At 43.3% G+C, this 27,868-nt stretch overlaps 1 protein-coding gene across 2 annotated transcripts in view; it reads left to right on the top strand.

The window, feature by feature from the left end:
• The first annotated feature begins 2,116 nt into the window (after positions 1-2,116).
• rabgap1l (RAB GTPase activating protein 1-like) overlaps positions 2,117-27,868 on the top strand; it is a 118,329-nt gene continuing 92,577 nt past the window's right edge. For both annotated transcript variants that reach the window (XM_079267079.1, XM_079267078.1), the window contains exons 1-9: positions 2,117-2,181; positions 6,218-6,437; positions 7,020-7,173; positions 8,957-9,161; positions 9,443-9,617; positions 10,034-10,191; positions 10,944-11,054; positions 12,731-12,797; positions 13,360-13,462. In XM_079267079.1, coding sequence (XP_079123205.1) covers positions 6,300-6,437; positions 7,020-7,173; positions 8,957-9,161; positions 9,443-9,617; positions 10,034-10,191; positions 10,944-11,054; positions 12,731-12,797; positions 13,360-13,462 — 1,111 coding nt within the window. In that variant the 5' untranslated portion in view covers positions 2,117-2,181; positions 6,218-6,299. The remainder of the gene's footprint in view (positions 2,182-6,217; positions 6,438-7,019; positions 7,174-8,956; positions 9,162-9,442; positions 9,618-10,033; positions 10,192-10,943; positions 11,055-12,730; positions 12,798-13,359; positions 13,463-27,868) is intronic.

Genomic DNA, 27,868 nt, shown 5'->3' with positions numbered 1-27,868 from the left:
GTCTGTGATAGCTCCTCACTTTATCCCCTTGAATTTGAAGTTTTGATGTTCACAAAGATAGTAATTCTGTAATTTACGGTAGATAAAACTATAGGTTTCCTGTAAGAAAATGTCTCTTTGTGCTCCCACATGAAGGATATGGTTGTAAACTTGTAAACTGTCTGTTGACTGTTACTGTGTGTTTAACGACCGAGGGCTATCTTAGACCATTTATGATTTTCCCCTGCTACACATCTTCCTAATGACAAAAAGACAAATAAAATAGTATGATATAGTATGTAGTAAATATGAAGCAATGTTGTCCTGATAAGCAGAATGGAGACTGAAATTAATTTGGAAAAAGTTACATGAAGGAAAAGTCAACATCCTCTCTGCAGTTTTCTGCATCTCTCGAAGCATGCTTGAGTTACAGGAAAGGTGGAGGAGGGCGGACGACTGGAGCTTTCTCTATGCAAACTACTGCAGCTCTTCCTCTCCAGTCATCTCCTTTCAGCTGTTTTTCTCTTTGTTGGAGGAATATTGGAAGCACGGTGCACACCCATCACGATCTGATGCACATGTAGATATAAGTATATAAAACTGGATCATGGATACAGTAGTTCTCTGGGGTTGCCAGATCCACACTGAACCCCCAATTTGTCCCCTAAGGTGTAAGCCTGTGAACAAGCAAGGACGCCTGAGCCCTTGAACGCAACAGTAGCAATCGTGAAACGAACTGATGAATTTCTCTTTTGACAGTGATGCAAAAAGTTTGATGTGTAATTATGAACCAGAAAGGAATGAATGCTCACCTGGTCCCATTGTGTTCTTGATGAAAAGGAGATGCTCCCTAGGATTTCAACATGATGTATTTTGATTGAGGGAGCGTGATTTACTAGTTTGTGCTATTTTGTCCACGCACTCCTCCTATACTCCGTACTACTCTCATGTTGAATCTTTGAAATGCAAATAATCAAGTTATTTATTTTCATGTTTTTGTTTTCATATTGTGAGGAAGTTAGAATACACATTTATGTGATTGAAAACTGTTTCACAATGCTCATTTTCTACATAACACTTACCCAGCATTGCGTGTCATACATTATAATATTTCTTGTGATATTTGTATTTATATTTATCTGTACTGCAAGAATCAGTGAGGCTGAATGAGCAATGCAAGAAACCTTGAAGACTTGCATGGTGTGATAACGTTGGGTGATTTTGCAAGATTTTCTGACAGGCCTAGTATTATCATTCAAGCATTAAACAACAGTGCATATAACATAATTATAATTCATTGATCAGCAGCTACCTCACTTATTTCTCAATTACCTTTTCTTTAAGGTTAAGTAGATGCCAACTGCAGTGCCATTACACTATATATCTTAAAACTCCTTTACACCATTTTACACCAGAATTATGTTTTTTCTTCTTCTTCTCTGGGTTAATTTAAAGGGACAAATAAATGCACAGAGGACGGGTAAAATGAAAGTTCATCACTAAAGGTTGAAAGGTTTGATTTTTGGAAAACTTGTGAAATCTGGTCAGAAATGTCTAGAATCTCTGATTCAGTGAAATAGAAGCAGTGTTTCTCCATGTTGTTGTTCACAACCACAAATAAGGATACATAGTCATTCATTTATTTCGGCATTGTATTAACTATCTATTTTATTACCTACTTAACCCGTTATCTTTGAAAAAAGAGAAAAAAAGATTTTTAGAAATATGGTTAAAACAGATATTGTACCTGACGAATACAGAAACAGTAATATTTGACAGTGTTAACTTTTGAATTAAAGATTTGTAACTGCTTGAAATGCCTATTTGTGTGATGATTGACAATACTATACACACACACACGCAGATTATGCCTATTCAATTATTATTAATTCAATAAAACATTTGTACCTTTCTCTATCTCTCCTATATAGGAGAGACTGAACATAAGTCAAACAGAAATGTTTTGTTTATGTGCATACAGTATGTACATACACCTACATGGCAGAGCTGAAATAGAAATCATTGTCCAGTGTGAGCCGGACACTCTGCAGAAGTAGTGCGCATGCGTGTAATTACGCTAACATTCCAAACCGGAAGGTGTGTCACTAAACTCCCTTGTGATTCATCTTCTTAAACTATACGATCTTCGCTGCAACTCCTCTGACAGCTAGCAAGTGAGCAACTCCTCTACGCTCTCAACAAGTAAGTTGACAGCTCTTTTTCCTCAACGTACGTGTTGGTTTCAGTGTCACGTTCACACGCAGTGAGAATAGAAACGTTGTTTTCCTTCTCTTTTCTCGTCCTTCTTCCTCCGGAGTCGGGCGGGGTGTCGCTGAGTGAGCTCGCTCCTCCAAATAGTGGTCCAAGTGTTTTGGACTTCGAGCTGGTTAGCGTTAGCCAAACTTAGCTTTAGCTCGCAGGTCTAGCCTGGCACACACAGGTACTTCCTCTTTAGCCTTCTTTCACCTGGTAGCGAGCTCCTTGTCTACAGACCTACTTGTGTCAAATGTTGTTCTATTCATGTTGTTATGAAATGGCTGTGGTGACTGCACGGATGAGTTAGCTTGCCACCAGCTAATTCTCCCTTGAGTGTCGATGTTGTTTGTATTAACAAACGCGAGCTGCTGTGAGATGAGTCTGTCAATATGTCAAGTACCTTTTGTTATTTTTCTTTGCCCTTCCTAAACGTGCGTGTTGATAGAGGGAAGCTGCCATGTTATGCCTGCTGATGATGCTGTGAGAGACTGTGATGTGCTCCATCCAGGCCTGCAGCAATAACAGTGTACTGCAGAAATGAGTGAGAAAAGACCCCACAGGCACTATACACATACACTGACAACTGTCTCCTCGGCTGCATAAAAAGAGCATAAACATATAAATTTATGATTGCTCATTAGCTGACTCTTTTTTTGGAAATTAACCATTTATACACAGAATTTGTGTTTACTTCAGAAAGGGCTCACAAGGCTTTTGTTTGACATATTCCACTCAGTTGAGTTTTAGTCGACTGGAGGGCTTACAGGTGTGTAGTACAACATCTGTCAACTCACTGTGGCTGCTGTCATTTTGTCCCAGCATTTGTTCTCCAGGATTTGTCTCTGGGTGACTTGAGAAAGCTGAGACTTCAACATCCACAAGACATAAGTGAAGCAGGACCAGGAGATATCAACACAAATATCAATGCGTTTCATCCGGAGCTTCAAAATGAAAATAAGAAGTTTGTTAGAAGTTAATTTAGCCCCATAAGAGGAGAGTTGCTCCAAACAAGGACACTCAATTGAGGTCAACTATATTATTTTGTTATAATAAAGTCCCACATTGTTTTTAGGGTTTAGTGAGATATTTTCTTACTTTGAACAACATCAGGGTCTGCCTGTTAAGTTGAGTTTCACTTTGAGCCCTTTTGCAAGTGCAGCTATGAAGTAATCGGGAGTTGGACTTGGTTTTGAATTGCTCAAGCTGCTTCGATTGCTATAAGCAACATTTTAAAATGATGTAGAGCTACGACAAGTTGAATATTCACATGTATTTTGATAATCAACTAATCATTTAAGTTCAAGAAAAAGCAATTGCTTTTTCCAGCCCTTGACCAGCAGTCTCTTGAACAGCAGTAGATTGTGGATGTTTGAACAAACTGGAATAAACAGGTAGTCGATACGGGCCAGGCTTTAGCATTGGCACTCAACCAACGTGGCCTTTTGTTGTGTGTCTTGATTGAGCGGTGTTTCTTTGTCATGTAGGAACTAGTTTATTCTGAAGTAGCCTTCGCCAGCCAGCCAGAGAACTAACCAGTATAGCAGGAATTGGTCACCTTACATCTCACCTTGATTCATTAGGATTGTCTTCATTACGTAATCGATTCATAGTCTTGTATGCAGTAGTACAGGTTGTCATAACATCGTACTTCAGTTAAAAACATTGTACTTCAATGGGAAGTGATTTCAATGAAGCGTGTAAGGTGTCGCTGAAAACAGACGCTCTCTTATGTTCACCAACAAGCCTCAAAGCAGGTGTCAGTCCCGGTTATAAAGGAGAATGAACGGTTCCTCTCTGTGGGGCTTTGTGGGAGAGTCACCTGGCTCAATCGTGTTCATGTTACGACTGACTGAGGTTACTTGTAACAAGTTGTGCGATGGATGTTTTTGCACAGAAGGGTTCCCAGGAACGTTAATATGTCCCGGTGATGTGAGGCGATAAAGAAAGATTGCACAAACGTAAAGATATTAAATTAATACTGTCCTAAAATGGCTACCCGTAGAAAAGGTTTTCCACGCTGCAATCACAGGGCTGCTCGCTGTGCTTATTTTCCATGAGTAGAAAAGATGCAGTCAGCAGGTTGGGCAGTCTTGGCTTTGTATTTCTCACTCGAAGGTCAGCTCAGCAGTCATATATAGATGGAGTTAGATTGAAGCACAAGTCAGACGTGTAGCCACGATTATCTACAACCAAAAGAGACGCCAAGTCGGATGATGGTAGTCAAAGGGAAAAGCTGCGATTTTGTCTTTCAGTATTCATACGTGTCTGTTGACATCTGTAACAAAACAGCGAGACCCATAGAAACATACACACACGCCCTCAAAGATGTAATGTGTCCGCTTAGCCCTGGCCTTGTGGGTGTTGTTCCGCCTGTCCTCGCCATGAGCCACTCACAGTTTCCGTACAGCCAGTGGTTATGTAGCAAGGCTATCACTGTACCGGAGGAGCAGGCCGGTAATGACTGGGTGCAAACTAGCTCCTGAGTTTACAGTTTGAGTTCCAGCCAAAGAGGAAGCCGGGGAGGGAGAGAGAAGCTGTACTTACAGTCAACATTAAGTAATTATGATTAATAGGCAGTTCAGTGTGGCTGGAGTGTGTTCAACCCTTGCGTCAGATCCAGTAGGATTTGAGAAGAAGAGTCATGTGATGATGATCCGACAGAGCCAATGCATAAGTGAAGAAAATGCTGCTGTGTAATTGAATAAGTGTGATTTGAGCACATGACCCTTTGGCTTTGCTCATGTATGTGGGTGTGTACGATTCTGTGTATGAATGCCTTTTGTATGCGTGTAATCATGTCTGTGTATGAATGAATGCCTCCTTCATGCTTTTGGTCTCTACTATGTATGTTTGCATCATAAATGCGGCCTAACTCAAATATGAATCTCTTTGTCCATAAAATGAGAGAAAATGCCCATCACAGTTTCTTAAAGTCCAAAGATACATTTACAAATGTCTTGTTCCGTCCGACCAACAGTCCAAACCAAAGTATATTTGGTTCATAATTATATGAAATGGAGAAAAGCAGTATATCCTCGCAATAGTCAATAGTGTTTGTTAAAACCAAAACAATAGATTCGCCAGGCTTCATTTAATTATTGCTGAACAGAACTGTTACAAAACACGGCCTTAATTATACGGGTGAGGTGTTTTGTTTATTTATGCTTGCTTAATTTTTCAGAGTCAGGTTTCAACCAGCTGTGCTTGAAGACGTGTTGACAAAACGAATGAGCCAGCAAGCTGTAACATGTAGAGGCAACGGGCTGATGCAGATGTGCAGACAGACTTTGTCTTTGTTCTTCACAGACTCCACAAGAGTAACAGAAACAGACACATTTAGAATGTTTACGTCTGAAACTTTGAAGTGGTCCATATTTTATGTATAGTTGTGATGTCACAACTGTAACGAACTCCTGGAGGTTTGTCTAAAGGCACGGTTTCTGAATGCGGGCTGTGTGCGTTTCTCCATGGATTGAGCGTTTCAATACTTTCCCAATATTTATGAGGATGAGGAAATAGAAAATTGGACCGAACAGAAATGTGGCTGCCAGCTTTGACTTGTCAGACACTGTGACAGGCCCTTATCACACCCTAAGCACCGCAAACAATTCAAAGAATTGCGGAACAGCAGATTTGTGGTAACGCTTACAAATTGTGCACACTTCTGGGCTGGTGTCATCAACTCAAAGATGACAGGGGGCTTAGAATAACTTCAAATAAATAACGAAATATATGGCCTACAATCCAGGGAGTTGTTTGGCCAGTGCCTGGCATTTCCTTTCTGCACTGAGTGGGTGTGTTCGGGTTTGGCATTACACATCGCAATGACAACACGACAAACCTTCTTTTATTCGCCAGTGTTAATAGATCCTAGACAGATGCGCCACCGCCTACCTTGTGTAGTACTCCCAATCACTAAGATCATCTTGTGACTCTTTCAGTAGGACGTATAGTCTAATGCGATATGTTTGTCTTCCCACAGAGCTGGGCGGACCAGTCGGGACAGGGAAGGGGAGAGCTTTAACCCTGGTCTCCCCAGCCGGCCCCGAGTAAACCAGCCAGCCATGGACGACCGCTCCTCACTTGGAAAAGTCAGCAGCTCTACAGAGTCCGTCGCCACCGTCACCAGTGAGGAGTTTGTTCTGGTCCAGACTAGTGCCGCAGGGTCACCGCAAGGCTCTGAGGGCAAACCAAGACTCAAGGTGAGAACCAGACATGGACACACTTTTACACTTTACTTTAACGCTCCAATATGTCATTTTCAGTCCCCAAAGAACACACATGAAGCCACTCGACTGGTGGCTGGTGGTCAGATCTTACATTGCAAAAGGTCAAAGATAAAACACACACACACACACACACACACACACACACACACACACACACACACACACACACACACACACACACACACACCACCCTCCGCCTGGATAGGCCTGTCACTTGAAATAATTTAGCTGGATGATATTGTGTTCCAGAATTAATTGCAATAAATATTATTATTATTTTAAAATTATTTTATGCCACTAATATAATGATGATATAATAGCATAGTATAAGTACACATATGCAATTCCCTTTTATTTGTCAAGAACATTTAGACATTGGAGTAGGAATTAAAACAAATTTAAATATATCCTTTTGCCAAAGTGCTGACTCAGTCCAGGAGGCTCCACTCTGTCTTCATCTGTCTTCCTGCTTCTTTATTCTCACCCTGTTTTATCTGTCCCTGTTTCTCCTTCACTCTCATCCCCAATTTTGTTCTCTTTTCCTCTCTCCCTCAGATGTCTTGGAATGGGAGTGATCAGCTGGAGAAAGCCATGGAGGAGGTGTTGGATGATGACGATGAGGTGAAGGTGGAGAAGAGCAATGTGGAAAAGATGGAGAAGGACAGGGACCCAGAGAGCCGAGTCCCGGAGCCCCGATCCCCAGGTCTAGGTCCGTCTAATTGTAGCTTGTCGGCTGTTCTTTCATTCACCTAAACAGGCATCAAAACTGAAATATCAACTATGTTGTTCCGACTGTATTAATAGTCTTTCCCTTTTAAGCAATGTATTGCTGTCCAAAGGCAGCTGATTGAATTGAGAGTCTTTCTGTTTGGCACAAACACTGCAGCTTAAACTTTCCTGAATTGTTTTTGCTAAATCAATTCGTTAACTCAGATCATACCACTGTGACAGTATGCATATTGTCATATTGTAGCGATATATTAAACATGTGGGACAATGAATAACAACAAATAGAATATTTGATGGATCAGTTCAGTCAAAACTAAACGCTCGGCCCGTAATGTAAAAATGTTGCAAACAAAAATGTTTTCTTTCGTGTTTTTTTTTTTTTTTTCCACTGAAATTCAAGTGAGTGGAAATAACAATGTACAAAGCAGAAACATGTAGTAGTCTGCATGGCATTGACATACCAAAATATGGTATTGCGATATCAGATTAGCAAGGCTAGTGTCTGAACTCTCTGACGTTGGCGTGACTGTTCTGTAAATAGGCAAGGACAGGTTGGCACTGACAGCTTAACAAATATTAGTGCAAAAACAACATACTCAACGACATACTGCGGCAGCGCTACCAGGGTTACAACGTACAGGCTAGAATCCCTCTGGGAAACTTTAGGGTTGCATTATGAGCATCCTTAAGTCTTGGTTTCATGTGCATTCCTGTTCAGTCCTGGTACTGTCTTTCAATCCCAAATATCTAGTACCCTGCAACATCCACTGTGCTTGTCTGGAGAGTGATGTAAACTCACTCTTTCCTTTAGAGACCGGCAGCTTCAGCTCTTCAAAAACTTCATTAAGTCTTCTGGTGAAGCTGCTTACGTTTAGGTAAAATGAAAGCGCAAGTGATACCGTGTGTTACAGAGGAAGGAAGCACACTCTCTTCAGACCTGCAGTACATTTAGAAATGTTGTCAACAATGGAGTTTGTAGCACGACAAACACAAAATCAAGGTGTGTCAAAACATTTTGATGTTACTATGTCACTATCTTTTAAACATACTGTATATGGTCTAAAAAAACAGGAGACACTTTCATTATTTTCATATGTGCCTTACGTACAGCAGTTGTTAGCAACTCTACCTGTATGTACAATCTGAGTTCAACCCCAAAAAATATAAAGAAATTTAATACTTTAATTAAAAACAACTCAAGACGGAAAGTTTTACATAAGGACTATACATCTTTACTTTCAGTTTCTTATTTCTTTGCAGTGGTGCTGGTGTTTTGTGTTTTACTACTGCTGAGTTAAAGAGGAAGTGGTTAGTGCAATTGTGTCAAATAATAGCCAGTCAGCACTGGAAGTCCAGCAGCTGCTCTCATTGTTCTGCTTCCTGTTTGCAAAGTGTGAAAGTACCATGCCAAAGGTAATTTCAGCGAAGACCCCCAAACTTCCTGTGTCGTTCTCTTTCACCTTCTGCTTGTCTTTACTTCTTCCCAGTAGAGTTGTCTCTTGTCTGTTTCTCTCTTCTCTTAAATACACTGGTCCGTTGTAGAGCTGTAAGGCCACAGGGTGTGAAAACATTCCTTCTCTTGATAGCATGCCAGATTCATGCCATACAGTGTTGTTGTTGTTATATTATCTTGGTTAAAATCTTACTGCACAGCAGAGAAGCGGGCATCGGTTTAGCTTAGACTACGGACAGAACACCCCCACAACATGTTTCAACATTTCAGGAAAATGAACAATATCAACAATCTCTCCGTCTGTCCACAGAAACATGTCCAGCACCATCCAGCCCCACAGTGCAGGAGGAGGACAGTGTCCAGTTCAACAAGCTGTCCTACCTCGGCTGCACCTGGGTCAAAGCCCCTCGCAACGAGGCAGAGGCGCAGAGGGCCATGGCCACCCTACGGGCTGAGAGCGCCGTCCCCATCCCCATCACCCTGCACGTTCCCTGTGGACCAGACGGCTCCGTCAGGTCAGCCACACATTCAGACAGACGCTGTGCATGTTGAGACCTGGAGCGATTCAAATGGCCTGTGATAAAAGGACAGTAGAATACTGTGTGTGTGAAATACTAGGTCAACCAAGACCAGATTATCATGAATGGTTGCCTGCTGAAGTTACAGATGAAGTGGATATTACATGACTTTTTCACCGTATAAATTGAAACTTGGTGTCTTTAATCTGCCGTTACACCGATTGTAAGTCTGGACCAAAATGCCATTGTCACCTGTCAAATAAACCCACTCTCCCCAGGATTGTGGACCAGGCCTCTGGTACAGAAATCGCCTCATTCCCTATCTACAAGGTGTTATTCTGTGCTCGTGGAAAGGAGGGTTCGGTGGAAAGTGACTGTTTCTCCTTCACTGAGAGTTACCGGAGCTCTGAGGACTTCCAGATTCACGTCGTCTCCTGCCACATCAAAGAGGCCGTGAGTCACATGCATGTATTCCACATGACAAACTGTAGCGCAACATGGTTTTCACTCCGCTGTGGAGCACGATCCCACAACATTAGACCCAAGTTGGCTTTAAAGGTGAGTTACTTTGTCAACATGGCAGTGTGACCCACAACCAGAACAACAGAGGGCACTGTTGTCCTCTGTTGTGTCTTCTCAATGATGTCCAGTTCTATTTTACTCTGTCGTTGTTACGATCCGTTAGTTCTCATGTTCTGTTCATTTGTATCTGCATATATTGATTCTATTTACTAATTTCCTTTCACAACATGTTACTTTATCTTTTCAAAAAGTCTGTTCTATTTAGATTACGTTGTCTTCCTAATCCTTCCGACTTCCTTGTCTTTCTACCTATAACGTTTCTGTTTTTCTTTCCCTTTTCCATCCAGGTCAGTCGTGTCCTGTACAGTTTCTCCACGGCATTTCGGCGTTCTTCGCGGCCGGCAGACATCAGGGACACGCCGCTGTCCAGTCTGCCTGATGGCGACCTCTACACCTTCACGGCCTCGTTGGAAATCAAAGAGGATGATGGCAAGGGCAACTACAGGTACTTTGTCCACACACGGACACACTACACGTACATGATGTAGGTGTCTCTGAGTAGAATACTTCTACACATTTACAAAAGGTATCTTCATATCCCAATAGTCCTATCACATTAAATGTGTTAAATTGCATGACAATTTAACACATTTTTATGAAAGAAGAATGATTGCGCTACATATAGTTTGATCATCTGGTGCGATTATGCCCTTTTTTTTAGGAAGGCACTGCGATACATGTAAATTACTAAATTAATAAATGCATACTGTGTGTGTTTCTTATCAGCTCAGGGCTGTTGGTATCACAGATACGTTGACAGTTGGAAAGCTTTAATATGCTGCTGCAGTAGTTCTGTTTTATCTGCTATTGTTCATCCTTGAAGAGTGTGAAGCTTATCGGCACAGTAAGACAATCCTTCCATTTTCACAAGCCGTCATATATATTGAGTATTTTAGTGATGGATTTAAATTTTCTGTTCTCTTCTGAAATAAAGTGGCCCAGTAGTTGTTTTGAATGCACAGCAGACACCCATAAAATACAATACATTTGGAGGACTTGAGGAAATATATGTCCTGTTTTATCTCTAACTCGGCTACTCGTATTAAGGTAATGACGATATAGCAACAAAACAAGCATTAAGACGGAGAAAACAATAATATAAAACATTTCAAAAACACACCTGAAATTGCATTATAGAACACCACAGAACAATAACACACTGAATCTAACCCCCCTCCCCGTTCCTCCCCTCTACAGTCCCGTGCCTAAGGACAGAGATAAATTCTACTTCAAGCTGCGACAGGGCGTTCAGAAGAAGGTCGTGGTTTCAGTTCAGCAAATGTGCAACATGGAGCTGGGCATCGAGAGGTGAGGATCACTGTGAAAAGAGATGATGCATGACACGATTCCGAGTAACCTTCCATTTGTATTCGTCACCCTCCATTTTCAGGAGGGATTGAATCTTATTCACTGTATAGTTTTAGGATTTCCCCAGGTAATGTTGCACTTGGCTTTTCAAAAGTTAGGAATTGCCAGACATCAAATGTCTACATATCTATCTTTGCTTCCACGAACGCTTTGCTTTTTGTGGTTGTTTGTTGTATATGGTCGGCTTAACTTACTGTACTTTGGAAAGAGACTTGCCTTTTCATCTCTCTTGGTGCTGTAACCACCAGAGATCGTGAGGCAGCTGGCTCAGCGGGACCAATATGCTTAACTTAAGGAATTAATGATGTAGAGCTCAAAAACACTGCTCTAAACATGCTGGGTATTCACACAGCATACCGGATCTATAGTCTTGTTATAAACCTCACTCTGGTAAATTAAACAATGACTTCACAGATTAAAGAACCAGTTTGGCTTGTTTTCACAAGGACAGTGCACATATACTCGGTGGTCAAATATCGCAGAGGGAAAGCAATAAGAACAACAAAAGAAAAAGTAAAATGAGTCAAGCCAACCAAATAGAGCGTAATAAAAACAATGCCCCAACAGAGGAATACTAGTTAAATCATTTTCTGCAATTTCATATTTGTATGTGTTTACATGCTCGAGCAGAATGGCAGCACCAGAGAACTAGGTCATCCTTATCGCTCTCCTCCTTTCTTCTCCATTCCCTCACCTCCTATCGCTATCGGAGGGAGACACCTGCCCTCTCCTTTATTTTTAGCCTCTATGGAAACTCCTTTTGTGTTCACAACCGACCCTCTCAGGGGCTCGGCCCATGTTTGACAACACTTTATTTCATTCATTTTCGTTTTTGTAAAACGGTCATAGTGGTTCATTTTTTTTAAATGTGGTACAGTGTGGTTCTGCGTTATGCGCTTTTAATGGATGCTGTACAGAAGTCTTTATAGCCACTCTTACAAATCCTGGTGAAATATCACTTAGCAAGACACTTGACCCATATCTCTATAACTCGGCATGAGCCTTCCTGAGTCCTGGGTTGTTGGCTGAGTTAACTGTGACTGTATTCCAGTACGATGCATTTCTGCAAGATTCCCATGCTGACCACATGATGGCACCTCCGACCCAAAGCTGAAGGGACGTTACTGTAACTAGTGATTATGATGACCTGGAAACAACGTAAACCATGCTGCTTTAGTATAGTGCAAGACATGAGATATGTTGTGTCTTAAAAACAGAAGTTGGCCTGTTCTATATCTTTGTCATTTCAAAATGACTCGTGTTTTTTGAACTTCCTGAGAGCTGGGTCTGTTATCACCCTGAAGGAGCTTAGATAAGCGATGCTAGATTCTGTTGAGCTTTTTTTCAGATCATTTTAATATTGGCCAAAATAATGTATTTATGACCAATGTGCAATACTGGTGCTTGAAGCCCTTCAGCTTAATATGTAAGATTATAAGGCATTATTACAATATTAATGAGGGTAGTTTGGTCACTTGAGTTGTTTCACATATTCCAGTTTCCTTTCCCTCCCAAGACTTCCTTTGATTCACTCTGCTGCTGACTGCAGACTGTAGCTCTGCAGTGGAATTAGTGATTATTGATTTGTGATTGTACCTCCTGTGTCTTCCCTCTAGGTGTTTTGGGATGCTGCTGAGTCCAGGACAGAAGGTCTGCAACAGCGGCATGCATCTACTGGACATGGTGAGCAGAACTCCCCTCAGCTAATAGAACCAGCTTTCTTTACACCTAAATTAGCATATCCAGAGTAATAGATCTTCAGGTTAATAATATATTCACCCACTGTAGTTAAAGGAATCCTTCATCCTTGAAATTACCATTTCTACATGAATTACTCAGCGTGTGTTACCTTGAACTCTTGAAGAAAACCTTGTTTTTATTTACACATGCCTCCACGGTGAATGGAGAATCCAGGAACAGACATACATTTAGTGAATCCTTGACAGCCGCAAACTATATCAAAACATCTGTTTACAAACTAACAACTCGTGCAGTGTAATCCAAGTCTCGTTTACTGCCGTCTCATGCTTCAAAGTTTCCTTCAAGAATTGATGGTGAGTAATTGATGCTCATCAAATGGTTATTTTAAGAGTGAAGTATTTCTCTAACCTGCATTTTTCTTTGTTCCACTTTGAAAACTGATATTGGGTACATATTCAAAACGTTACATCGCCTTGTATTGCTATTTAACATGAATCATTTTACAAAAACCTAGTACATAATCCATGCATTAATACCTACACAGGCGTCGATGGGGAAGAGCTCTGACGGGAAGGCCTATGTGATCACTGGAACATGGAACCCCAACATGGCGGCCTTCCAGCTGCTGAATGAAGACACTCCTAAAGGTGAGGAGAGTTATTGTCCCCCTAAATGTAATCATAATTATATTGCACATAGCAGCAATTTGTTGCCTTTTTTTGATTCATTGATTAATCAAATGTTTTGCTGCATTTACGGTTTGTGTCAAGCGGAACCCACCAGCTCTTGTTTACTGGTTGTTCACGAATTATTTCCATACAGTATTGTCACACACGTCTGATGTGGGACTGCACAAAGCTCGAGGTCACGTCTGAGAATTGTGCAGCGCTTGCATTGGAGCCTGGATGTGATGATTGGCTTCATTCGTTCTCCAGCACAGCATACAGCATGGTACCTGGCCTTGCGACCCAGTACTTGTCAAAGCCTGGCCGTTCTTTTTGCACATCGAAGCGTGAATCGTGTCAGGCAGCAGAGCTAACAGAGCTGTGGACACTCAATCAAGTGAGAAATAGAAATAACGGCAACATTTAGAGGAAATCATTCTCATTCAATTCACTTCGCAGTTCTGTCTGGCTTGTTGCTGTGCAGGTCTTTGAGCGTAATACGTTTTCCTTCTTTTAATTGTCTCTCTCCTAATAACACAAGTTGATAACATAGGCCTGCAGGATTATTCTATTGCACACACAGACAATGTATTCTATAATGACAATATACTCGGCTGATGAAATACTTTGGTCATATCTGTTTTCTGAATATTGACATATAGAACCTGAATTGAACAAGTTAACAAAATCAAATATTCATGAATTAGGTACTGAAAATATATTGAAAGACATTTTGTGTTGTATTTAGGTTTTAAACAGTGTCTGTTCATAAATCCAAACCCGCTCAGATTAACATATTGGAGTTGAGCAAGTTGATCATTATGAACTTGAGAAAAGACCAATTGTATTGTCTTTTAAAGGGGAAGCATTTAGGTGTGTTCAGAGCGGATCCCACAGAGTATCCAGGCACAGAGCTTGTCTCACCAAATACATCACAGCTAACAAGTTAGAGCACTCGGCAACTTGCTGACTCGAAGGCTGTTAGACTTTGACTTAAAGGTGGGTGGCAGGTCTGTCAAAGCAGTCTACCTCATGTGATTCCGACAGTAGAAAAGCCAGAATAACTTTAACACGCACGCGCACATGCACACACAGACAGAGTAAATCTGCCCACATCCTGACTGGGTAATTCATAGGTGCATAGGTGCACTAATGCATAGGTAATTCAGAGATGCTCAGAAGTTGATGATAGAATCCTCGTCATAATATACATTTATATTTAAATTATTTGTAAAAGAGACATTTTAGAGGGAATTATGTAGCATAGAAAGTTACTTTATTTTTATTTTTATACCTTATAATGCATTTCAGTGTGATGTGGAACTGGTGGTAGTTTTTAAAGTGGAGGTTTTGAAACCAGCTTACTTCCCTCAGGAAGCACTGGCCTCTTATTGTTGAGTAGTTTCCTGCTGAGCATAATCATTAGCAGAGTTAATGGATTAATGATTAACTCGCAAGAAAAAGCTAATGGAGCTCTTTGTCTGACATAGTCTTGTTCATATGTACATGAATTAGGACACGTCATGTATAACAGCTAAACTTTCTTTTACTGGTTATCAAAAAATAATGGTTGCTTACAAATAAGTGCATCTTGATATGACATGTAGCTACTTGTAACCAACACCTGGGCAGCCCGAACCATCAAAAGACATGTTTTTATTATCGGCAAACCGTAAACTATCTCGGCATCAGCGCCAAGAGTATCTTGTTGAACACGGGGGAGATTATGCGAAATCGCGATGCCTCTAAACAGTTTAGCCCTGGTTATCAGGAGATATGACAAGTCGCACTAAGTTTGAACCGGTTAGACAGACCTGCGTCTGTTGCCAAGAAACCTTCCGTGGCCCTGAAGGGTACGGAGGGAACACATGAACACATACACACACACACACACACACACACACACCCCCACCCTCTCTCTGGCGGGCTCCTCAGTTCAAGGGAAGGCCAAGTGCTGATGCAGCAGTATTACACAAAGAAGCGGCCATGAGAAGGTGGGGGCCAAATTGCACACACAAGGCCATAAGAGGCCTGGGGGGAGTTTGAGGAAGAGACCTCGTTAATCATTAGTCTAGAGAAGAAAGGAAGGGAAATCCCCGGACGAAGTCATAAGGGCCAAGTCAGCGGTTTCAAGGAAAACCTAGGTGGCGGTCAGATCAAAAGATTAGCCTGAGGGGGAGCATAAATAACGTGCCCTTGACAGTGGCGGCAGTAAGTCTGCAGGGGAGCTCTTAGCGACACACAGAGAGACCCGGCTTTCTGAAAAATACGCTGATGCACGGGTTCTTTGCCTTAATCAATCAAATGATGTTGGAGATTCTGTTGGAAGAAGTGATTGATGTAGATGGGAAGAATGCGCCTGAAGCGAGCGAACCAGCCCGTGTTGGTATAAATAAGAGTCGTTTGTAACAGCAAGGCAGAAGTGTGGGGGAAACCAGAGGGTACGGTTGGTTAATGCTGAAATCTTTTCTCAGAAGGATTAGACTCTGTCTGTAGACGGCTTTGAAGGGGTTTTAATACTTAGGTGATTTTTTCGTATATTTTTAGTTAACACTTTTTCTCTGTATTTTGGACAAAGAGATTATACTTTGATTTGAATACAAATAAATAAAAACGAATTGGTACTTTTAGCCCGACTCCATTTCTTCAAATTTCCAGAGAAGCCATAAAAAAGGTGGTCACACCTCACCGGACATCCCCCAGCCCCTGAGGTAAGTTGGAGCGACCTCCAGCACGGCACACTACTGATAAGCATTCCTGACATGCGCCAAACATCCTAATACCTTATTCGAATTATTTTCGCTTTAAACTAAGAGAAGTCCTCCGGGAGAGACCAGCTTGCGTTTGAAAGAGCTTTATATCTGTTTGGGTTCTCAAGCCGGATCTTATCAATTACGAAAGGATTAAGAAAAATCTAAAAACCAAAATAAATAAAAGAGACAGAATAAATACTGGACTCTTATAAAACCAAATAATCGTGAGAGCGACAGACTACCCTGTCTATAGGAGTGGCTGCGGGTCACGTCAGATTAGACAGAAATCCAGCTTTGGACCAGGCTGGTGGTCAGATAATTAAAGAATATTCGGTACAATATTATAACCCGGTAAAGATCAATCTTAGGGTACAGCAGTCAACGAGGCAAAACCAGGGAGGATTGGGGAGAATTCTCTCATCCCCATTCTCCCGCCAGGTCAGATGTGAAGATCATATAGGGAACGGATTAAAACCCAACCCCCCCCCTTCTCGCCGCCTCTCACGGCAATACGGGGTTCACACAGGGAGGTCCCAGGTCCACCGGGCACGCGTCACGTGGAGTCTGGGTCCCTCTGGTGCATCGCAAGGGATGATGTATCACCAGCTGACCCCCTGTCGATCTGTGCATCAATGATCGATACGGAGCTCCGTCGGCTCACTCTTTTATGCGTTTCACATAAAAGGCCTCCTATTTGCTTATTACTAATTATTTCCAGATGAATTGAAAAGGTTTACATAAGGAATATAGTTCTAATAACCCAAATAGAAATAATAAAAAAAAAAAAATTATTAATAATTATTAATTTTTCAATTTTTTATTATTGAATCAAAAAATCGTGAGGGGTCACCCCCCAGATATCACGTAACATGGCGCCCAACGTGGGGCTCGAGAGGGATTAGATCCTAGAGACACTAGAACGTGTATTCTGGGAAGAACAGAGGTTCCCTCTCGGGTTAAAGTACACGGACCCTCCCAAGGAGAAACAGAAAAGTGATGTGAATTCAACCAGCGAAATCAAGCTGAGGTGATATATTGAACTCTGCCAGAAGTGGTAAAAAAAATCGACAATCCTCGACCGACGTTCGCAACACTCGTCCGTCAGTACCGGCAGTCAAGGAAAAGATTTTATCACTCTGCTCTCTCTATTAGGAATCGGTACCAGGGATCGAGGCAGTCAATAAATCCTCTAAAAAACTTGACCGTCCTTCTCACAGGAGAAGGAGTCGTTCAGTTAAAACGGGACAAATAGACAGATCCTTAGTGTTAAAAAACTTAGAACCAAGTAGAGAGGAAACCCTTAAATTAAAAGTACTTCACGGGAGGGCATTTAAGAGATTTAGTGGACAGAGATATTGATCGCTGCGCATAGGTTTAAAGGATACCTAGCTTGTCGACACAGAGGCCCGGCGAGAGCATACGATTTTAAATAAAATAGTATAGTATCCTCCCCCGTCTAAAAACAGGGTGCCCTTTTTAGCACACCGCTGTAACACAGAGAAGGTCTAGTTGAGCTGGCCCCTCAATGCAATTAACGACTCAGGCACTGAAGAGATGAAAAAGGGCAAAATCCTTCCCGAGTCAATATATTGGAAGATTATATCATAGTTATATAACGTAGAGAAATTCAATGTATTGTTCGTAGTAATATTACAGTAATATTATTGCAGGGCTTAATGGTATTATCAGTATATGATTCTAGCATTTAGCAGAGACCTGAGAGAATGAGGCTCTGAAACGCCAAGACGTGTGGAACAGGGGAACTGATTGATTTCTCTCAGGATAAAATCAGGGTGTATGATATTACCGCAGTGATATCGCAACACGTTGGATTTTATTGCTGTTATATATTAAAATAATAGTATTTCGAAAATGGAGGAGGAAGGAACGGAATGGGGTTCAGATAGTGAGGACCCTCCTCATGGGGGGTTATCTCCCCCCCACTTTGAGCAACCGCGGAGGACATTATGTCCAGATCCCCGTAAATACGCTGATCCAGGTAGTTATTGCAGGGAATTAAGGAAAGCCCTGGAGCCCAATGCTCCGCCACCATATAATCAGGAAGGCACAGCCATTAGATTATATCCGACAAGTGAAGAAACGAGCACCTTGCCCCCTGACCCTCGTCAAAGATTTAACCAATTAGAAATTAGGGGACTGATTAACGGGGTAGGCCGTCTTACAGTACTTAATGCCCGCATACAAGATATCGGTTTAGAACATCCGTGTTATATAATTAATCCAGCCACTAATGACCTCGTCCATAAAGCAGGAGTAGCCCGAGGGATAAAAGAGATAGCCGGAGAAGAAATGCAGGCTGAGTCATTTAAATTAAGAGAAACAAATGCTGCCCCGTTCTCCCGCAATGAAGTTATAATAACCAGACAAAGTAAAAATGCCCATATTAAGGCTATTCTGCACACAGTCCTCCTCCCTCAAGATGTCACGGCGGCAGAAGACCCCGTAAAAGTATTACAAGAAGCTTATGACGCGACATTAATTAAAGTCACTGACCTAGTCCAGAGGGAACAAACGAATTACATCCTAATGACCCCCTTCGGGTGTGGAAAATTCAACTACCGAGCCAACCACTCCCTGGTTGCGTTCACCCAATCCTGGAAAAAATATGGCCCACAGTTAAACATACTAATATGCATAAGAGACCGCATGGAGTTTCGAAGATGGGAAGACTATTTATATGCTCATTTGTCCCCACGTGTTACTGAGGCCGGGCCTGCACCTCACCCAGACGATCTGAATGTAGAGCGAGAGCCCCATCTGGTGGATGAAATGACATATGAAAAGGACATGGTCCCTGCAACAGACATGTTCACCATCGGAAATACCAGATTGTTGATAGAGGTAAAAGCACCAGATTTGATTGATCCTGAACTGGGATTGGGCCCGCTGCTGACATTGCACGAGCCCCTCCTGACTTCGTTTCCTGATCATGAGTCAGAGGTAAGAAGGCTAATGGGATTGGCTCATGCAAGAAGAGCAAGGGGGGCAGTGTTAGCCCGCAGAGAGGCAGAGAGGGGCACGATTAACAGGCAGCTGGAGATCGGTGAACTGGAAGATATTGCTCCAGGGGATAAGGCAGGGAAACTGTACACGTCATGCGGCCATGCAGTATTAGCAGACCATAAACATACACGAGAAGAGCAACCACATCCAACTGTTCTGGCACGTATTTGGGCAATCCTCATTGAAGGAATTGATAGTTGGGCAACGGAGGAGTCATGTCCCATCATGACTATTCGTGGAAGGACTCAGGGAAAAAGTTACCAGGGAATCACCATAAAAGTGCTGTTACAGGGGTTAGCCCTAGCAATCCCGTTTCAGGGTGCTCGCCCGTTAATCCGAATTTTGGTAGACACACCCAGCCTAAAAAGTTATTTAATAGATCGAATAATAGATGCTCATGAAGAATGGGAGGTGGGACTAGACGGAGACAGTGAGGAAGACGAGGAGATAACACCACAGAGCAGCCGTTCAGCACATGCCTTTCAGGGTCAGACTCCCTCAAACCGCTCGGTAAGGGTCCCGTCTGATCCAGGAGAAATGTACCTCACCGGTCCAAGGGGGACTTCCACCCCCCGGCCCAGAGAAGTCCACTGTCCTGTGGCCTGGACCCCAGAGTCATCCCCAAATACCTGTGCCCGGACTGTGAGCTTTGCTCCGGAAGTCGCTCCGGTAACTAGAGGAACAAATACACAGGCGAAACCTATAATTCGAAAACAGTACGACCCGCACAGAATGCCAGCAAAACAACCCACCTGGTATACGGCAGACGGTTTTCCCTACAATCCCCAAACGTCATTTACTAACCAGATAGAACAGACCGGCATTAATGAAAACACCGAACAGGACATAGTTAATTGGTATCCAGTGACGCACAAGGAAGCCCAATACACAGCAGTTTCCCCGGGAGCCTCTGAGGTGCTGAGGCAGGCCCAGATAACACAACCCTGGAAACAGGCCTATTTAGCCTCAGGCTATGATTGGTTTAGGGAAGGAAATCTCAGAAGAGATAACGCGGTTCAGAAGCACTTGGACGCGGGAGCCCGAGACGGAGTCACATCTTCAGCAGAGAGGGATACGTCTCCTGCTGCGGGAAAGGTTACACCCCAGACACAGGGGCATTCTCTGTACCCGACGTTGGCCGATCCAAGCCCGCCACTCAGACACCATGTGAACCCTAATCTCATGTTCGAGAGCAGCTCCATCCTGTTACCAAATAGCTTACAGAGCTCAGTAGCCTCACCAACAGGACTGGTCTTAAAAGATCTGAAATATCTCATCCCCGAGAGGATCCGAGGGGAGACAGACATAGAGTTTTACACCAGATGCAATGAAGATAGCTTAGTGTCCCCCGAGCTCTTATCTGATCCTTCAAATGCCGGGTTTTTCCGCATAATGAGAGGATGCAAATTACCGCAGGGAATGAGCCCATGGACCATACTGTCCAGTGTTAGACTGATGCCAGGCCAAAGTCCACTAGATAAAAAGGTAAAAGACTTAACACAATTAATTAAAGAAGGAAAACTCACGTTATGCCTAGCAAGCTTAGAAATGGCCGCTCTGAGCCCAAACCCCTTGTACATGGAAAGAATCTTAACAGAATTACCCAGTGGCACGCTCTTGGCCACTCGGTGGCGGAGTTTTTCCGCTGAACAGCAGTTGGAAGAAGCATGTGTTTGGGACACAAACAGGAAATTACTAGACGAGAATAGACAGAGGAACATGTCGGCTAAAAAACCAGATACACAGGTAACCGAGGAGTCAAAAAACGGGCAGCGGGCCTGGAGAGCGCCCGGAACTCCCCCACCGCGCCAGAATCAATACAGCCAGGGTCAATACAGCCAGAATCAACACAAGTCTCAACCACAGAATCCCCACAGACAGCCCCTAAATCAAACCCTCCCTCGATATCCACCCTTTCCCAGGGAGAATGGAGGGCACAGGCCGATCCACACTCCAGGTCAAAGAGTTGCACCACCAAGAGGTCAATATCCTCGCATGATCGACAACACCAGCCGCCCCATAAAGCCCAGAGTGGACAGCGACACCTACCGAAACATGACTACGGGAGAGAGGGATATGCTGGACAAACAGAGGAAGGAGTGGGATCAGAAAAATCTAATCCCCCAGTCCGCCCCTCGTTAGAGCTTCTGAGGACACACACCTGGGAAGATAAGGGCAAGTTTTATGCAGATTTCAAAGGTGAAACCTACCGGTTAGACACAGGGGCGGATATTTCTATTCAACCACACGGAAAAGAGACCGGAAACAAAATTTTAGTAGAATTAGCCGATGGCACCCCAACATTATTAAATGAAATTGAAAACCAAGGCTTACTTGGCCTACGAGGCCCAGAAAAATTAATAGCTGTAAAAGACTTAGCCCTATGTAGGATGGTAGCATACCTAAAGGAAGTGGATGTTGCCGCACAGATAAAAGAACAGGTAGATAAATCTGATCTGTCTGATAAACTAACGTTGGAAACTATTCTGAAAAGGGGAAGTTATGCTAAATTTAAAAATGATGTGGGATATGTTCCAGAGTACACACACTCAATCCGAGGCGGAATGCCGCCTAGGCAATCACAATATCCTATAAAACCGGACATAAAAAAAGAATTAGATCAGACAATAAATGAACTCGAAAAATTAGAGATCATAGCGAAAATTCAAAATCCTCCCACAAACTTACCAGTCATGGGCGTACCTAAGCCGGATGGCACCAGCCGATTAGTCCATAATTTAATCGAGCTAAATAAAAGATCATATACAGACGCTAGGCATCTGATAAACCCCTCTCGAACGATGAGAATACTTCCACAAAAATACTACAAAACCAGTCTGGATTTAAGTAACGGATTTTGGTCCATACCACTTGACCCTCAATCACAATTAAAAACCTGTTTTACATGGGGAGTGGAAGCTTATTGCTGGTTACGACTCCCTATGGGATACAAAAACGCGCCCAATGTGTTTCAAACGGCTGTGGTAAAAACACTCGAAGGCTTACCAGTGGAAATATATATAGATGATGTATATTTCACACATGACGACCCAGAGGAGCACTTACAGTGTTTAAACGAGGTCCTGACAAGACTGGCAGTGGCAGGGTTCAAAGTAGGCCTTAAAAAATGTGAAATCGCCCGCCAGGAGCTGAAATATCTCGGATTTAAAATCTCCCCGCTAGGAAAAGAGATAACTGACTCCTATAAACAAAAAATAAGGGAATTCCCAGAGCCTAAAACCATAACTGATCTAGAACGTTTCCTAGGCACATGCGAATATGTGAGTAATCATATCCCCCGAATGAGTGAGAAGGCTTCTCCTCTACACAAATTAAAAGGAAAAATGAGAAGGAAGGATGCACCAAAGGAAATTAAATTAACAGTCAAGGACTTGGAGGACTACATGATCCTTAAAGATCATGTGGACAAAACAGCTCAGCATTTGGAAAAAAGAAAAATGGAAATAGATCTTGAAGCACACTTAGAGATAGGGACCGAGGGAGGAGGTGTAGAGGCCAGAAATTCACGGGCTAAACAACCCACATTGTTTTTCTCAAAAGTATGGTCAATGACCGAAGCTAAATACTCAATGGAAGAAAAATACCTCTGCCTGGCTTACAGATTTTGGCCGGCTTTAAAGGAAGTAGCTGGGGGTCAGAAGCTGATATTTTTCACCCCGTTACCATCAATCAAAGAGGCCACAAAACAGACGACGGCAGGAGCAAAAGCAATGATGAGCAGGTGGGGAAAATGGCAGTTAATGATTATCGACCCACAGGTTGAATTTCAAACAGAGGGACAGAGCATACAATCTAAAGTATCCCACCCGCGTCCGGGAAAGGAACCAGAGAGACCTGGCATCACACTATTTACGGACGGTAGCTTACAGGGCTCCGACGATACAGCCCGATGGGCCTTTCTCATAAAAAACGAAGAAGAGCGGGTGATAGGAAAAAAAACGGGCAAATGTGCGGGTACAGCTCAAACCGCGGAAGTTACGGCCATTTTAGAGGGCCTTCTGATGGCTAAAAAAATGAAGATTAACAGATTAAGACTTGTAACGGACAGCGATTATTGTTTCAAAGCAGGAACCCAGGAGCTTGAATATTGGAAACAGAGGGATTTCACTAATATCAAAGGCGAACCGCTCGCTCACGCCCATTTATGGGGTTTGATAGCAGAGATAACCAGGTCCATGTATATAGAATGGACCCACGTGAAGAGTCACACGGAAATCCGAGATTTCGATCACGACGGAAATAGACAAGTGGATAGAATGGCCCAGAGCAGGCCTAAAACGGCTAAACTTTCTCTCATCCTCCCACCAGAATGGAGAGGGAGAGACGCACTCACCAAGGTTCCGGTTGAACAAGCCTATTCAATCGTCACTAAGGTGCACGAAGGTTTGGGTCACGTGGGAGAAGCAAAGTTAAAAAGGTTTTTGAAACAAAATCTAATCCACATTCCCAACCTACGCACCCACAACACACACGTGAGGTCACGATGCCGGCAATGTGCAATGGTAGACGGGTTCAAAAAGGCGACGCCAGAACAGCTTAGGATCGTGTGTCAGACTCCAGGAGTACATTTTAGTGCAGATATAGCCGGTCCATTTCCTCAGAGAACAAAACGAGGGAACAGATATTTTCTGATCATGGCAGATAACGGTTCAAGTTACAAGCAGCTGTATCCAGTGCGGGCCGCAAACGGAAGAACAGTGGCTATACACCTTGGTGAGCATCTTTGCAGATGGCCAGGGACGAAATCCATTAGAATGGATAACGGGACTCATTTTAAAAATCAATGGGTAGACGAGGTGTTAACCGAACTCGCAGTACAGCAAATATGGACCGTCCCTTATGCACATCATACTAATGGAGTGGCGGAGAGAGCTGTAAGGTCGGCAAAAGAGTGGATCATTAAAAATGCCCCATTAAATTGGGATGAACCATTACCACTCATTCAGTTAAATCTATTTCTAAAAGAACCTAAATTGAGAGAACCAATATGTAGAGACGTGGTTGACGAAATCCCCTCTTTCTCTCCAGGAGATCGAGTGTGGGTTACCAGGCGAAAAGTCAACACTGACGAGGGAAACTTGAAGGCCAAGTGCGAGGGACAAGATTCAGTTCTTTACCAGAAAGGTAACGTGGTGCACTTGAAAAAATTTGGAAAGACGCATCCTAAACAGATAAGAAAAGTCCTTTAAATAAATAAGTAAAATAATAATAAAAAGAATAACTAAATAAAGAAATAAATAAATAATTAGAGTAAATAAAGATAAAATAGATAAATAGAATCAAGAATGGCAAGCCCATACCCGATCGGGCCGGAGCCAGAACTGGACATGTGTGACCTCACATTATACACCTCACAAGCCGTCTGGATCCTCAACGCCTCAGGGGACAAGCTTTGGCTCGGAGAGAATTTGAAAATTTTGAACTTGGCACTGAAAGGGACCATCACACTGAACTGGGAGAGAACGAACCACTTGAACTGGAAAAGATACATTCCTGGGTCATGCACGGCCTGTAAAGAGCCTATTACCGAATGTATTTGGCAGGGCTGTGCAGCCGACCGCCCGATTAAATTCACAGCCCTAGATTATGAAAGAGTTGGGCCGGGATGGCCAAGAGAGGGTCTCCCCTCGTGCCGGGTGGTGTTTTGTGATGACTGTTTCAGTCAGTACTCCTTGAGAATGACCATTGGTCGGTATGACCACCCGGAAGGCTTCAAAGGAGAGTGCTTGTGCTCAGCCTCCTCTGAAGGTTTCATCCCGTGTCCTGAGGCTAATAAATTAGGCCTTTGCAGCGGCCTGGCTCTGCAGAGGGGGAAGGGAGACTTGCACCCAGATGATTCAGAAAGGCTGGGTTTCCGTAAAAAATCAGGGAAAAAGCCAGACTGGGGTATGTATACCTCAACTCCCGATTTGACTCCCAATATGTCACCCCTGCAGAAAATGATAGTGAGACAATTCCCTGCCTGCAGGGATGAGAGACCGAGTCTGTTTGTGGGCATGAAAGGAGACTCTAAACTCACCATACATCCAAGTGAGACAAGGGAGGGGTTGTTTCCATTAATGAGAAATAAAAAATCCTACACAATGGAGTTTCATAACCTCCTTCTCCAAATGTTGGAAGGGATATTCGTCAAATATGCTGCAGCTCATCATGGGCGCAGGCCCAGAGGAAAGGAATTAGACTGGGTGACACAGCTAACCCGAAAACGAGGGAATGATGCCGTGTACACCTATTGGGTGAATGACATAACTCTGCCTTGCTCTCATCCATGGTCGGCTTCAACACGCCCTGATTTTCAGATAAGAGTGAGATTGACTCTGGTGAAGGAGAGCAGAGGTGAGGTCCGGACAGCCGGTGTGACAGTGTCTAGCAAACGAATAGATGAAGTTGAAGTTAAGACCGTGGAAAGAAAGAAAAGGAGATGGCTGGACTGGTTCAGAAGGGACCAGACTATAGCCTAGAATGGCTACCGAGGGGGGGGGTGTTCTCTGACTTCCTTCATCCTCTTCTTCTTCTGTCTCTCGCAGAAGCGGAGGAGGGGAGAATCAGGATGTCGGCTGATACAGGCCCGCGAGAGAGACCCCCTCAAACCCCTGAGACCCCGAGCTTAGAACACAGACCGTTACCGACTAAACACAGGAGACGTTACCGACTGACTAAATCCAGCCTCTTTTGTGGTTTTTACTTGATCACTGCATGCGCGACTCTGGCTATAATCCTGATGAGCTATGCAGAGACCACCATGTACTCCCTGGTACAGTGGGACGTATGGAGGATCAATGTGGAAACTAAGATGGCTTCTATCATTGGACATGTACGTGAAGTGCATAAAATTCCATGCACCAGTGCTTGGAGGGAGTGTTCTGAGAACAGACCCTGTGGGGAGGTCAACAGGTCAGAATACCGAGCGCATATGATTAGAGAAATGCAGGCTAGAGACCTGGACGTGACGTTCTTCAACCACACACGGTTTTTGGAAAACGGGACACTGCCAGACGCGCTGTGGGATCATCAAACAAGAGTGTTTGTTAAAATTAACGACCGACTTGACGTATTACTTAACACTACGAACTGTAGCTCGTCCTGGTTTAACATTGCACGGGACCGACCGAAGTTAAAAAACTATCCGAATGTACTATTCTTTGACCCGTTGACCTCTGACGACGAGGCCCATATAATCACGACCTACGGTTGGGCCCCGCCGGAAAGTAGTAATTGCACGTGTGCATCAGTCATGACCAATTGGACGACTTATTATTCATTCATCAATTCACCTTCCACTCGTCCTATAAAGGCAGTCCGCAATTGCTCGTTTGTTAATTACCAAAATCGAACGTTGTTGCGTAAGGCGGATATTTTGAAGCCAATGCGTTTACTCGATGAGGATGAAGTGTCCATGTTAATCAATAACACGGGGACACCTAGTCGACATGTGACCCTGGCTATGCCTCCTGCACAGAAGATACACGTGCAACGTCTCTGGGACGATATATTTCCCCCGGATCTGTTAGAGGATTCAGACCTGCCAGCAGTAAAAATAAAAATACCAAATCTAGAGCCTGGTGAACAAACACCACTCCTCCTCCAGAATTCTCGAGCCAAACGTGGCTCCCCAGAAATAAGACCCGCCCGCCCCAATAAAATAGATGCTATCAGGGAGGCCTTGCCTGTCATGCTTGGGAGAGCCCATTACTCTCTAAGCAAAGAGAGGTTCTTCCCCTGGGGCTTACAGGTCCTCGTTAACACGTACCCGCTAAAGGCTTACCCATATGGATTAGATTGGTTAAAAAATGTAACCCACAACAATTTGGTGCTGTATTATATGAATGTGCCAGATTTCAACAATAGAGCCAATCAAGAATGGTTAAGCAGTAATGGAACAATGGTGATGAAAAAGTTTCTGGGATGTGTCAACCAGACTCTATACAAACCACACCTAAAAACAGTCCACACCTTGGAAAAACGGATTAAAATTGAACCACTATACTATTATGGACAACAATTACGACCGTATTGTATGACCCAGGGGGAATATATAAATGAGGACGAGATGGCAGAATATACTGATTGTGGCACGAAACACCTGGGTTTGATGTGGAGAGAAATGACACACACAGATAATCACCCCCTCCACCCAAAAGGAGGTTTTGACCGATTTCAAGGGATCGGCCTATTACCAAATGAGACCACACTGCTGGAACCTTGCTTTGCCGATAATACATTTCATCCTAGCAGAGACCCGGTCAGTAATCAGCTGGAGATCTTCCTGAAGCAGCAGTGGGCATCTTTGCATGTGGGCCATTTGTATGACTTAGTGGAACGCAATCCAGAATTAGAAAAAGAGTCACATCAAACACCAGCGTTAGAGCTCAGAAGGTGCGTAGGATGTGTCGCTCCTCCCGCGGTAGTGGCAAAACACGCTAAAGAGGGAACGGGGGAATTCATAGATTATGCCCTGGGGTTACGAGCCACTCTACCTGCTCCGGTCGCAGCATATGGGGTTAAGTTTGGGTACTATGGTAAACTCTATTGCTCAAGACACGACAATTATCGACATTGTTATCAGAGGGATTATTACCCACAGAACACC

Source organism: Melanostigma gelatinosum, assembly GCF_949748355.1.
Source record: "Melanostigma gelatinosum genome assembly, chromosome: 4".
In the NCBI taxonomy this organism is placed as follows: domain Eukaryota; kingdom Metazoa; phylum Chordata; class Actinopteri; order Perciformes; family Zoarcidae; genus Melanostigma; species Melanostigma gelatinosum.
This window is presented reverse-complemented; position numbering and strand designations above follow the sequence as displayed.